At 36.5% G+C, this 15,142-nt stretch overlaps 1 protein-coding gene across 1 annotated transcript; it reads right to left on the bottom strand.

The window, feature by feature from the left end:
- Nucleotides 1-55: 55 nt before the first annotated feature.
- Nucleotides 56-7,144, bottom strand: LOC125179363. The gene is made up of 2 exons (XM_047885107.1): nt 5,968-7,144; nt 56-252 (listed from the first exon to the last, which is right to left on the bottom strand). Exons 1-2 carry the CDS (start codon nt 6,992-6,994, stop codon nt 56-58), a joined length of 1,224 nt encoding a protein of 407 aa, XP_047741063.1. The 5' UTR covers nt 6,995-7,144.
- Between the last annotated feature and the right edge of the window lie 7,998 nt (nt 7,145-15,142).

Genomic DNA, 15,142 nt, shown 5'->3' on the forward strand with positions numbered 1-15,142 from the left:
CAGCAGAGACACGCACCGCGAGATGTACTCGTTGCGGTGATACTCCATCTCTGACTCATGCACAGCAGAGACACGCACCGCAAGATGTACTCGTTGCGGTGATACTCCATCTCTGACTCATGCACAGCAGAGACACGCACCGCGAGATGTACTCGTTGCGGTGATACTCCATCTCGAGCCGCAACGTTTGCTCCGACGTGAAGGTTGTGCGCTGCCGCCGCTGCCGGGCGTCGCGCCGTCGCCTTCGCGCCACTGCAACCAACACAACAATTCATCTTAGAAATAAAATTCACTCGATAATGAAACTTATTCGATAATGAAACTCAATAATGAAACTTACATATAGCATTTCTTCGTGATTAAAATTCTTCACGTCACATTTTACGAACATTTTGTAACGGTGTGGCAATAGTGGTGAATTTAAATTATTTTAATTATATTTGTTAGTCATTACAATGTATGATGGTTTTTGTGTTGTTAGAGGCAGGCACTGTAAAATTTTTTACTTGGGATATTAAGAGAATCTGAAATTCAATTTTGCATTACAAGATCATGAGGCTTTCTCAAATCTTGGTTGGACTTAAACACAAAACTTTTCAATCGCTCTGGATTTATTACCAATTTGAAATTTAATTATAATAAATATGCAAATTTTCCGCATATTTATTCGGTGAAATAATTTGCAAATATTTTCGTTTAATGGTGAATAGATGTACTAATTGTCTTGAAAAAAATGGAGAGCATGTAAAATGATATACATTACGTTATTGTAAAATAAACTATGCTGAAGACAATGATTTATAAATTTAAGTTGTTTAGGTTTTTCGTTATAAAAAATAACCATGAAAATAAAAATTCTTCTGAACAAGTATTTTTTCTACTCTCCTCAGTAATTGGATCAGTCTGAAGTGTTATTGAACACATTTAAAATCCCATAAATATTCGAAAATAAAAAAGAATAATTTCTACATTTGGGAAAAAGAAAATTAAAAATGTTATTTTAATAAAACCGGGATATAATTAATTGAAGAGAGTGGACATTTTTGTGGGACGCCCCATATAGTCGTGAACTTTACATTGCAATAAATGCTGAATTAAATGAGTTAACTTTGAATTTAATTAACTAAATGCTGAATGCTTCAGCAAAATATTATACTTTCCTCATTTGGGCATCTTGGTGCCTACAGAAATAAGCACGAGTTAGAGTGCATGGGAAAATTTGTGTTGGTTTTGTTGAAATTTTAATTTTGTATAGAAAGATTCAGTTGACTTTCGTGTCTGCAGATATTAAAACTGAAATACTTCCTTGCAAAATCTATTTGAAATAATTTTTTTTAATCAATCGTTTTCAACATTTTGTTCAATAATTTTATTGCATTTATACCCATGAACATATCGTAACACGTGCTTCTAAGAATTTTTTTTCCTAAATCAAACGTTTTTAACATTTTGTTCACTAATTTGATTGCATTTATACCCACGAACAAATAGTAACACGTGCTTCTGATTTTTGATCGTATAAGCGGACAATGTGACAACACTCACCAACGTATCGACATTTGGGACACGCGACCAGTAAAGTTGGACAAAAGTTTTTGTTGCGGCTGCGGGCCCGGGCCTGGTAATTATGAGACTTAGAACACCTCACAACAGCCCCAATTACCAGAGCAATAAGTGTCTTTAACTCATCCTACCGAAACCATTCATCCAGCACCAGGGCGTCCTAAACACTACTGAGCTCAACACAATTGCCTTTCTTTTGATGAGTTGTGGAACGCGTCAAGGGACGAGCGGTCACCGCGCGCCCACACCGAACTGAACTCTGGTTCTGGTGACCGAGTTACGAGAACTACATTTGTTCAAATTATTGTCTTTATATTCTAGGATAATAATAGTTTTTGTGTTACTGATAAGTTAACAACAAACAATTCTGGTGACCGAGTTACGAGAACTACATTTGTTTGAATTATTGTGTTTATATTCTAGGATAATAATAGTTTTTGTATTACTGATAAGTTATGAAACAAAACCAATTCTGGTGACCGAGTTACGAGAACTACATTTGTTCAAATTATTGTGTTTTATTCCAGGAGAATAATGGTTTTTGTATTACTGATTCGTTAACAAACACAGTTCTAGTGACTGAGTAAAAAAACTACATATACCTAAATTATGTTGATATTCCAAAATAATATTAGTTTTTGTGTTGCTGACGAGTGGACAACGAAACTCCAGTTTTGTTAACCGAGTTACGAAGACTTCATTTAATTTTAATTGAACGATTTTGAAATATATATTTTAAGAAAGTAATAGTTTTTATACCCACTTTGTCTGTCATGATGGAAAAACTCAATATTATGAAGTTCTCCGAGGCTTCAATTTCGAGAAGCTTGATATTTTCAATAGCTTGTTGTCTTCTTCAGTTAATCTGTTTTCAACTGTGAATGACAACATGAAAGTTGCCTTTCAATTTTTCACGACTTTTGTTCTGCGCGTAATTATCCAGAATGAACTTGAATACACACAATTAACTTAACGCTGCCAACTTTTTATTTATCTTAGAAAGTAGAGGCTTTCAAGTTGGCCTTCATTACAGCACTCTGGAAGTGAGGGAAAGATGTCAAGCGCGACAGCTGTTTTTCACGGACCAATTATTAGGGCGAGCTGGACTCGCACCTCTTGATGCGTGTGGGGTTAAGTGCTGGTCTTCTGTATTGAGGCTTTCACAGACACGGATGTTAATGTGGTAATGTTCCTTGTGATAACGTTTAATGATACCAACACGTGTCTTCAACTCGACTGGGGTGTTTATTGCCTGCTGGTGATGTGAGGTCTGTTCATTTAAAATTTAATGATAAAGACACTTTTTGGGAGCGGGTTTTCTGCCACGATGCTTCTGTTTAAAGAGTATTTTTTTGGCTTGAAATGTGTAAAAAGTTGATGATAACGTTCTCTTTAGTTGCAAACAAGTCTTTTATTTGTTGGTCAAACAATAAAATTAGGGAAAGCGTTCTTTTTATCTATTTTTTTCAATGTCAGATGTCGTTCGTTGTCGTATCTCTCTACTCGTCTCGTTATGTTCCAAATTTGCTATCTTGAAAATCAACATAATTTTTTGTGAAACCAAGTAGCTTTTGAAAGACTGTACTCACATAATTTTATTTTGGCTCTGGATTTAATTATCTTAGTTATGTTTTAAAGTTTTAGGTTGCCTGTTATTGTGTGAAGCTTTTTTGATAGATTTATAGGTACCGTAACTTTCGTTACCTTCGTTGTTGAGTGCGGTAACGCAGTCATGATCCACACATTAAGAGATCACTCGTTGGAAAAATATACATACTGTACAAATTGCTCACCTATTATTGTTGTATCGCTCAGTCATATCTAGTTCATACAGACCATACCCATTCATTTCCGATGCATTTCTCATACACGTTCCATCCATATATAGTTTACTCTCTACTCATTCTACGTTCAGTTGTCGTCAATTTTCTGTTCATCTCCCATGCAAGTTCCACAATTACTTTTGATTAATCTATTAATATTTTTTTTAAGTTTTGTCATCATAAAGAATTAAAATGTGTTACAATAAACTCATCTACACCCCTTCACGTTTATTATTTTTGAAAATAATTTCCTTTTTAACCCGAAATTTCTATGGACTTCAAATTTATGAGCGAGCTAGTGTTAAATGTGCCTTGTGCCTTTTTGTCGAATGAGGCATTTGATGACTACTGAGGTATTCTTTTGTTAGAGATCAAGTCTGTGATGGCGACGGAGACTGGCTTAGTCGTCATGTACACGAGATTTAAATGCGCGTATTACCGTATTATTAAAAATTCTAAATTTGGATGAAATTTTGTGTACGAAATGATTGTGGCTTAAACGGGTTATAAAAATCATAACTCAGCATTATTGCATGTTATGCAAATATTTGTTTTTATTATATGCCGTAGGGATTGGAATTGAACGAAGGTTAGTAAGAAAAGTGATGTTACCCTGCCGCTCTATTTACCATCACCATAAATTTGTATTATATCACACACAGCCTCCCTACAAATGCCGGTTAATTCCTGCTGCATTTCACGCAAAACCTCACATTAGCAATGCCAGTTAACCAGGAGCATATCAATCACTACCTCCCAGACACCACCGAGCTAACCTGCTACCAGCTTATGACAATAACAAATCGCGCCGTACTAAAACTTTACATAACCGTCTTAGACTGCTGGATCACCAATGGCGCTAGCAGCGTTTCCACACATTTTGACACAAAGATTTGTTCTCTTTAAGAATACAGAACTGGATTTAAATCTCAATTTATTCGTAATAGATATCGCTATGACTCGTCTCGTGGGCTTGAAATTTTATTTTTCATCTGTAATAAAGAAGCTTTAGGGCTTTCAATTGGATTGTTTTTCTACCGATACGCACTCGAGTTGAAAATACCACACAACCTAAACAGGAAATTTATCTTTATCTAAGTCACGTCCAGCGAGGAATAACCTATAATTTGCCTTGCCTATTTTTCGATCGTAGTAAGTGATCATTTATCTGATCATTTATTTGCATGAGATATTTTAATGTTAATTTACATCATCTTATTTTCTACATTTGTTTCATTGAACATTTCACCTCGACTAAAGCTCTATCGTGTCTCCACTTTAACTCATCGTTTGTATACGCCAAATTTATTTTATTCGCAACGCGTTTCCACCGCACGCCTGATCTGCCATACGAATGACAGTTGCAATAAATACGATCTTAATTCACGTCTAATTGTATCGGCCGTCATTTATTTAGCGGCTTGTCAGCAAATTACCAGTGAGTGACCATTAGTTAATTAACGACCGCCGTGTTGGTGATCCATCACTGGAAGTGGGTGTCACTAGCACGTGTTGGTGCCTCTTCCTACCAATTAAGTGGTTGTGCCGACCACGACGCTTTTTGCGGCTGGCAAGGGTATTCCAATTGCACTATTTTGAAACTTTGATTGGGTTGTTTGGAAACTTTTCAGTAGAAATTAATTTTTTGAAGTTTCAAATCGTTGGGTTGAAGCAAAAACTCTTTTTTATTTCGTTTCACGTTTACTGGAATGATACCTTTGATGCTTTTTTTCGGGGGAATTTAGACAAGATCAAAATGAAAAGTCTGTAAATACATGTTTTTGCTGACAACTAAAGATGTTTTTGGCTGGTGATTAGAGTTGCGGTAAGCATTTGAATTTTTATGTGCCAATACCGTCGACTAATTAATTTATAGGAAAAAGTGTCTGATGAAATTGGCCGACAATCATTAAACGTAGAAATTGATTAACAATATTTGCACGCATGTATTCATTAAAGAATAGTGAAATTCATCTTATTTAATTTCTCACAATTTTCACTGTATTATATAATGAACCATAAATTTGGTTAGAAAATTTATGAACCCAATTCAATTATAAAAGCAATCAATAAGGTAAAAACAATATTTAAGGGTGAACGCAACCGCTTATTTTACTTCAAAAAATTGTTTATTCAACTGCATGAGTTGGGTCATCATCTATTTGGCGCAGGACCAATTTAAAAGTGAATGATAATTGTAGTCGCGAACAAGCGAGGTGACGGAGATAACGTATGCTATAAACAAGCCTTTATATAAATAAATAATAAATCATGATCTTCAACATAAAGTGATAGTGATATTTGATTTAAAATGAGTTCCGATTGATGTAATGTTACTTTTGAGTGATGGAAACATGCTTCCCCCTGAATAATTATATATACAATAAATATCAAAATTACACAATACCAATAATTTGTGCATGAATGAATGCAAAATTAAATCACTGAAATTACTTGGTGACTTTCAAGAACTTGACTTATAATTTTATTTAAGTTTAAAGAATCTCTGAAGGTTAAAAAAATTATCAACTATATATTCATCCATACTGGTAATAAATAGCACGAGTAATATTTTACTCACAAAAAGCAGGGAGTCCAGGAAAGGAATGTAAGTCTGGCAGAGTCCTGAGAAGGTCAGGTGACGACAGGGTCGGCAATCCCCCAGAAGGATGCATTCCCCCAGAGTGAGGGATCATGGTGGATTCAGGTGCTCCCCACCACACATTTCCACCACCCGCCACACTTAAACTTCCACCAAAGTTCAGCCGCGGGAAGTGATTAGGAGGGGAAGCTGACCGGCTTCTTGAATAGCTGTGGCTTGGCGATCTCAAGGAAGATGGCGGTGATTTCCACTGAGATTCGGGAGTTTTTGGATCGCCACCGGTTATCATAGGGCCTTCATTATCCACCAAACAAGGGTTTATGGCTGGGGTAATGATACGATTATTCATGTCCGAATCCTCGAGGATGTCAGGTGATTCTCTCCCCTGTCCTGGGGTGATGATGAGTCCTGGAAACAGCCTCACCCCTTCTACCGATTTTGCGTAATTCCCTCGAGTGCCGATTTCCTTGAGTTTAGATTCCTCAAGTGGCTTAGCCTCTCTGCGGTCGCTCAAATCCTCCCCAGCGAACGATTTTTCATCTGTTTGTTGTATGAACTTGTCGGGTTTTAGCGAATCTTTTGCAGAAAAGAATATTTTTTCATTTTCATGCATAAACATGTTAAACTTTTGCGCATCTTTCCCGGCAAGTAATTTCTCATCTGGTTGAGATGTCATCTCGTCGAATTTCTTGGTGTTGCTCCCAGTTGAAGATTTCTCATCAGTTTTATTGTGCTGCAGTTTTGACGGAAATTCTTTAAATCCTTTCTCTTGACGAGTCATGACTTCATTAGTAGCAAAGTCGTCTTCCATGATTGCAACGCGACTGAGGTCAAGAGGGGTACAACGATCTCCCAAGATAGGATCAATTGTCCTACCAGTGACCAATTGGTCCTCCTCGTCCTGAACTTCTCGACTGTGTCCTTCTGGTATTGATGTCACTGGGCATTTTTCGTTTTCACGGCTCTTGCTTTCGTTCGGTTGTGTTTTCGATGCAATATCAGTCATTTCGATGGTTAAATTGACCGATACCCTCACTATTGATATCTAATTTTGTTTCGCATTGGTTTTCGTTGATGATATTTGTACGCAATTTATTCTGCCGCTGGGCATCAAAATAAATTCTGTCTTCGCTCATAAATTGAAATTAAAGAATTAAAATTTAACTTCAATCCTAACGAAATGTAAATGCAGCTTCGGAAACTTGAAATATCCGGACTTTCTTTTTATTGAAGTGCCTAAATTAGATAAGAAATTCACGATGTAATACGATAAATAAATTGATTAGGAGTTCTGGTGATTGTTAATGCTACTTTTTATTGAATTGAAAGTGTTAATCGAGATTCATGACTCAGAATTCACTGCAACATCCTTCAAATTCAAAAGAAATCAATTACTATTTAGCAATAGAGAAAACTCGGATACCTCGGCGGGTGAGATAAATTCCAGTTCTACTGTTTCCGAACGTGATTCGTTAATTCACTGAAGCTGTGGACGACGAAGTTCTACGGTTGCCTTCAGATAAATGAGACGCTTCAGGAGTCAGGGGCGCCGTGAAGCTACCTTCACTTGCAGTCACATCCAGAGTCCAGCGGCACTCCAGGCCTCTGGAGGCGCGGCTTCAGGGCGGGGTTTACTGGACTGCCTCTCCAGTCTTTGTGACGCTCCGCCTGGAGCCAAAGGCTCTATTGGCCGAATTATATAGAAATTATACTGGATATTGCATTTGAAAATGTCGTCTTTAATTTTCAGTGCTGGTATGAACATTGAATATTCTGGATTGGGAGTTATGATAATAATTTCTTTTACATAATCTTGAAGCAGCTGTTGGCCAACCAGGCAGAGCATGGAGTCACTCTCTGGAACATCATAGGGTTGAGGCAAATCAATTTTCTTTTTCTCGCCTTTTGCTCTGTATTCGAGGCGGGCTTCAGTCGGCGGCTAAAGGAGGAGCTTGTTTTGCGAAATCCAGAAAAAGCAAACACACAAAACGCATCAGCTTGTAGAATCACTCAAATGTTTACTAGAAGAACACGAGGATATGATCGCCCAGGAGGAGTTTTGGGAGGAGTCCAATTGTCGAGCCCTTATTACACTCAGTAATGACGCTCGAGCGCAGCACTCGTGCAAACAAATGAAAATTTTCGCTCACCAAAAGACAACTCGGAAATTGTTCGCAGATGGCTCCAAGAGACCCAAAGAGGCTCTTTCGCTACCCAATAGGTCGTGCATAGAACATATGAGGTATTTACCGGATGATAGGTTTCATTACTTTAATGTTGGGGTTACGGCCGATGCTTAGTCGGTATGTTTTTTTTATCTATCGGGAGGATTTTTGTGAGGCTTCGTGGCCATTGGAGGAATGGCCGGATCATCACATGCAGTATTGGTGCGCGACTAAATAATATAAAAAAGGCATTCCTAACAACAGCAGCAAATATTCCCATCTACTTTGTTTCGCAGTATACTAAATTTAATTAAAATGTTTCACTCTTCATCATTTAGGCACATACCCTTTTATTCCTAATGAAAATATTGATACATTCTAGGTCTCATCTAGGTTTATGTTCCATATATACACTTCATTTGCAATTTCAACGTCATCAATATATATTGAATCACAAATGTTATTTCTGGTATAAATATAATGATTCATGATTATTATTGATAATTCGAAGCCGTCGATGATGTCGAAATTGAAACGAAACTATAAAACGTCTGGCCAACGCATGCCATGAGCAGGCAGCAAAATTCTCTCAATAGCTTGTCTGCAGCTGAGCATGCATAAAGAGACGCGATAGGCTTACAAAATTGTCAAATTCATCAAACCATGCCTAAATCAAGGTTTTTTGATTGGATATCATATTATATTACTAATTATCACTTCATGCACAATTTCACTTATATTACAATATTATACTCGCATAGGATCTTGATTACAAATTTAAACTTTTTACATTTGAATCAAAGCTTGATTTTCCCTCCAATTTGGAATAGATTTTTTTCCGTCACTTAACTTTTATGGTGAACTTTTTTATTTCTTCTCTTTCGGCTTCAGACTGTCATTGACAAATGCAAAGCCTTGTTGATTAATGAGAGAAAACACGCAGTTTCTTCAACGTCCAATACAAAAACTCAATGATTCCTTTTCCAAAACGCCAAACTCCCAATAAAAACTATATACACACTCGGGCAAACTCAGCGCCAGAGTTTCTTTTACCATTCCAATTTATCGAGTGCCTTTAGTTAGATCCAACATCATCCTTCTCTTTCACGACGTATTAACTCGAACGTTCTGGCAACATTTGTTCGGCATATTTTCCCCCTACAAATCTGGCGGGAAATCTCGCAGCTTGGCTGCAAATCATCTCGAAGCCGACAATGGAAATCCTGCAATAAAATTACGATAAGAAGCCAACAAGCAACCAAGCGCAAGTAAAGATCCGTAATTCCCTCTTGACACAAAAATACTTCCAGGTTTTATCGACTCGGTGGACTGCGGAACGGTGAGTGTTGTAAACTTTTTTCCGACAACCGGGTAAGTGGGTTTGAGAAAGGCACGAAACAAAGTAATCTCAACGCAGCCTACATCGCAGTTTGGTAAATATAACTCAGTAGAGGGCAATTTTAACCGCAGAAATCATTTTGATTTTGAAGCGTTCAGATGTGCGAGTAAAAAGCAGACTTTTTGTCGGTGATCACGCGCGCCAGAAGCTGATGGAATTTATTTATTGTTGGCGGCGGGACTGTTGTGACGAAAAGATTTATGAATCACTTCGTTGAAGCCGTTAGCACTTGCGACGAGATTAGGGTCTTGCCAACGGAGTTGGATTAAAGAACAGTTTCTTAATGTTGCACAATTCTAGAATTTTTAACTGGAGTTTATAAGTGACTGTGAATGGATTGTGAACGATTTCCGATCATTGTTTTTGGATGACCACTGTATATTAATTTTCGGCAAAAATTATTCATGTCGGACTTCACAGTATAATTTTTCAAATATATATCTTCATTATCCTCGCTATCTCCTTTTTCACGGCGTCACGTGGATCCACTGCACTGATAGCTGTACCAACACTGGCGGTACATTTAAGCTATTTAAAAACCCTCTTTGATCTAAATGTTTACGTACATCGTATACCGCAATATTTCTTCTAGCATCAAAATGAATTGAGAGTAATCAACGCACATATCACTCGAGCGTGTACCACCACTTATCAAACTGCAGTTAATAACTTGCATTTGAGGACAAGATCTTATAACTAAATATCGAGTGCAGTGCATATACAGAGTGCAATACTATATTGTACTTGTACTCGCATGGGTATTTGGAAGCTCGTTTGCTGCCGAGTGCGAACCACGGAACTGCCATCCTCCTCCCTTCCACCATCTGGGGTACAGAGGCTTCCTCTTCCTTAGGAGCTTCCTTTTCTCCAGCCCTTTGGAGCGTCCTTCCTCCAGCCCTTTGGAGCGTCCTTCCTCCAGCCCCTTTTGAGCTTCCTTACTCCAACCTCTTGAAGCTTCCTTTCTCCAGCCCTTTATAATTAATTCCTATCATCCCGTTGGAGCCTCCTTTCTCCAGATCTTAGGTGCTTTCTTTCTCCAATTGCTTTTTAAACTTCCATTTTCCAGACCTTTAAAGTCTCCATTCTCCAGCCTTTTTGAGATTCCTTTTTCCAAAATTTTGGGGCTTTCTTTCTCCAGCCCCATAGAGATTAAATTCCCGCATCCATGGAGCCTCCTTCCTCATGCCCATTTCGGTTTTTCAGTTCCAGCCCATGGAGTTTCCTTTCTCCAGCCCAAAGGAAGCAGCATTTCTCACTTTCCCCGTCCACAGAATACCTTCCCCATGAAGGAAGAGGGGAATACCTCTTCTTCCCTATCAGGGAAGAGAGGAATACCTCTTCTTCCCCATGAGGGAAGAGGGAATACCTCTTCTTCCCCATGAGGGAAGAGGGAATACCTCTTCTTCCCCATGAGGGAAGAGGGAATACCTCTTCTCCAAAATTCCGTCTCAGATTCACCACTGGCTCAAATTCCGACTCATATTCATGACTGGCTCAAATTCCGTCTCAGATTCACCACTGGCTCAAATTCCGGCTCCTGTTCACGACTGGCTGATATTCTGGCAAGTTCGTGCTCGTGAGACGTAAGGTGATTTATTCTTACTCACGTTTTACCTGTGATCTTATTCATGCACGTATTATTGTTTCAGTTATTATTTTTGCGCACGCAATTCCTTCTCGTTGTATTCCTGCTTGAATAATTCCCACCCCACAATTCCTGCTAGCGTTATTCCTTTGCGTTATTCCTCCTTCTGTCATTGTTACTCACGTTAACCGTTCTGCTGTAGTTATACCTCTTACTGTTACTCGTTGTGTATTTATTACGTCCCACTTATGTTATTTCAGCTGCTATTCTTTATCATCCCGCGGCACCTGTTATACCTTTTTACATGTATTTATACTCATGTCCTGTTGCTGTTATCCTAAATTTATTTCTATTATCACTTCTGTTCTTGCTATTTAAGTTGTTCTTTCGTCTCATGTATCTTCTTCTATTCTTGTCATCACTTCCATTTCGTTGACTCGTTATTTCCTTTTTATAATTTTATTATATGTAATAATTTATAAATATAAAAGAAGGATAAGAGAAGACCAAAGCTGCAATATTCATTTTATAGACCAGGACGCTTTAGATAAAATCTCTCAACGATCAAAGGACACGATTTTTCTTATAATCCTCGAATTAAGGGCTGGTAGATATTTACAAATGAGTTCACATTAGTTTACACATTGAACAAAACAAACCTCGCACTTACGTTCATACACGTTCTTGTAGGCAACAAGGATCAATGCCTGTATTGACACATATGCCTGTATTGACACATATGCCTGTATTGACACATATGCCTGTATTGACACATATGCATACAACAATACAGCTGTCACCACTCACGCTTGTTTGCCCTACACTCGTATAAATAAACGGATCATATTTACACAAGTTTTACCCATAGCACGAGTGCAGACACATCAATGATACGCTATTTTGCAGGGCCCAGCTGGGCCACGATTATTATTATTTATTATTTACCCACACGTTGGGTAAAAGTTCATCAATATTTGCACAATGCCTCACTCATCGCAGTGAGTGTACACACTCAAGGGACATTTGCACTTTCTGAAGACTTTTGATTATGAACGAGACATAGAATATCCGATTGTTCAATAACTATTTATATAAGTATTCCTCAATGATGCAAAGTTTAAGTCTTAAACAATGGATAAATATCTTTACAGTTTTAAATACAACAACTTTAAGGACCTCGTATGAACATTCTTATTAAATAAATATTAGTGATCTTTGTATAATTCTACACACAGTATTATGCATAAGCGTCGGAATGTTGGAATCTCTCACACTCACTGCTGTATTATAATGAAAATTCAATGAATATTAATAGTATATAGCGCGGCCCGTACTAATACCCTCAATTGTGAAGGCAAAATAACGAGTGCAGTTCGGTAATGCAAGTAGCTCTCTCGTTAGATATTTTACATTTTCTACTTCAAAATTCAATTTTGCGAGCCAGAATTTACTACACTGTGAAAATTTAAACGAGTCTCAAATCACCATCGTTCTTTCATTCCAACTATAATCATGAGTAGCGATGTAAAATTTAATTAATTTAAGTATCTCAAAAAATGACTTATCCACAGAATTCTCTGTCATGGTAGGTTAGGCATCAAATTCAACTAACAAAATTGAATATTTATTTAGATTAACAACAAATAAGAATTTTAATTTTTCAATGTTCGTTGTTTTCACAATTGACTTGATCTGTCACCATTTTAAATTCTTTTTTAAATCTTCGATGAGGTCAAAGCTTGATATGCGGCAGCCGACATGTCTTTTCCCACAACCTATCGAGCCAAATTAAGCGCGATCATTCAACCGAACATTTGTTCTCCTATTTGTAAATGATAACATTCCGTCGGCCCGTTGATAAAGATCACTCGATCGTATATTTGTTCTCCCTTTAAAATGATCACATTCCGTTAGCCAGTCGATCAGGATCACTCAATCATACATCTTTTCTCCACTTAAAATGATCACGTTCCGTCGGTTAATTTCTAAATTTTTAGTTCGAGCATCCTTTTGGTTAAGATTAAAAATTAATACTTCTCATAACGTGTATCTAAAATAATTTTTGTAAAAAAAAGCATAAAAACTTTTCAAATAATTCATTTCTATTATGGTTTCTACTGAACAATAATCTAAATAAGTTTCCACTATAACCAATTTAATGAAGTTGCTACTCCTGCATACATGTGATTCGTACACTATATCGGCCTGGGATTGTCATACACGTATCTATGTTCTCATAAACTATTTTCGAATGACAAATTATATTGGAACCTTTCAAAGAAAAATCATTGCCACGAGCCCAAAGATCTTTACTTGACTTCATGGATCATGGCCAATGAATAAAATTGTTTTCACTTTTTCATTAACTTGAAGTGAATGAATGAAGGAGGGTTTTGCTAGGATATATGACAATTCTGTTATCAGTTGACGATTGACGAGGCTTGACAGCTGACTTCCGACAATCGTGGACTTGTAAAATGGAAGGTATTTGAAACGAGAATAAGTATATACTGTACATCGAAATTGCAAATTCAATCATTACCAATTGGTAAAGTGTGTTGCTGTTATAATAATACAAACTTAATTAAAGTTTTCCAGGAATTAAAATTTACTTACCCTCCATTTTCAGCTTAACACTTCAATTCTACAGACAATATCACCATAGGACAACATACCTATATAACCCCTATGTAATGTTCACAGTAAACATTTACGAAACGTATCTGAGATTGTTAATTATTAATTTTTTAATTACATTTATGTACAAAGAGACGCACGCTTTCGTAAGCTCGTGTGCGGTCCCAAAATCTAACAAGTCTGCATAAAATTCTTAATAATTAAGTACAATAATTTTGATAAATTCCTATTTTGTAATAGCCTAATGTCAAAAAATCTTGACGCTGTTGTATTTCAATATAATATAGTCATGAATACGAATAATCTATTTATTGACAAATCGATTTTTTAAAATAATTAATAAATTTTTTTTAGAAACTTAGTAAAATTAAACTATGATAAATGAATCTCAATATTTACGGATATCAGTGTTAAAATCCAGTAAATTTTGACAAGTAATATTAAACAATTCTAATATTCAGGAGAATAATATTCTAATCCACATATTCTAATCCACATCCACATATTCTAATATGTCGAGAATCAAATTTTACCGAATCCCAATATTTTTCAAATGGACCTAAAAAAATTAACGTAAATGAATTTTTTCGGAAGAATTTCATGCTAACAAGAACCAATTTGTTTCAATTTAATCTTGAATTCCCGTTTTTTTATTCCACCTGTTAACAATCGGATAATTTAAAAATTAAGCATCTTTTTAAAAAATCAGATGTCAGGAATATTGTTCAATCCAGTAATTTAATTTGTTATTTAAGTTATTATCAGTTATTTATTTGAGATTTCAAAGGTTGATAAATGTCGAGTGTAGGAAATTCTCAACAGTGAACAACAAACTCGAAACTAATGAACTACAAGCCGTTAATGCGGTAAAGACACGCAATGACTCACTCTCTCCTCACTATGGTTCTCATTTATAGTTTACGAAAATATTCCTTTAATCTTAGATCATGCTGCTTTTTGTCTCTGATAGAAAAGAACATGCATGTCAGTAGAAACTTTGATATACGTGCAAGAAAATATATAATAAACTCTTCGGATGAACTTTAGATCGGCCTTAGGCTCGTACTCTCAAGTGTGCATTTTTAAATTATATTTTGGTCTCGCTAATACTTTTTTAGCTCCCAAACAAGAGGGGAGGAATAATGACGAACACATGCAATCAGTTTGCATATTCCCTGCACAGTGATTATAATGAAAGCGTGAGAAACTTTTCCTCCCAATTATTTGCCTTATTTTTTAACCTTGTACGTTGATTATTAAGTTTAATATTAGTATAGGCTGGCAGAATTTCTTCTCTTAAGCAAGTTTTGTTAAAGACCAGAGAATTAGTTTTATTTATTAGCTTCTTGTTAGTTTTTTATTGTTTAC

The sequence above is a fragment of the Hyalella azteca genome, unplaced genomic scaffold (genome assembly GCF_000764305.2).
Source record: "Hyalella azteca isolate HAZT.00-mixed unplaced genomic scaffold, Hazt_2.0.2 contig16927, whole genome shotgun sequence".
Lineage (NCBI taxonomy): Eukaryota > Metazoa > Arthropoda > Malacostraca > Amphipoda > Hyalellidae > Hyalella > Hyalella azteca.

Bases quoted from the DNA above. Each gene is read 5' to 3' on its own strand.
- LOC125179363 (XM_047885107.1), bottom strand. From the start codon at position 6,994: ATGACTGATATTGCATCGAAAACACAACCGAACGAAAGCAAGAGCCGT. The intron at 253-5,967 runs GTGAGTAAAATA...TGTTGGTTGCAG, and splicing joins TCCTGGACTCCCTGCTTTTT to TGGCGCGAAGGCGACGGCGC.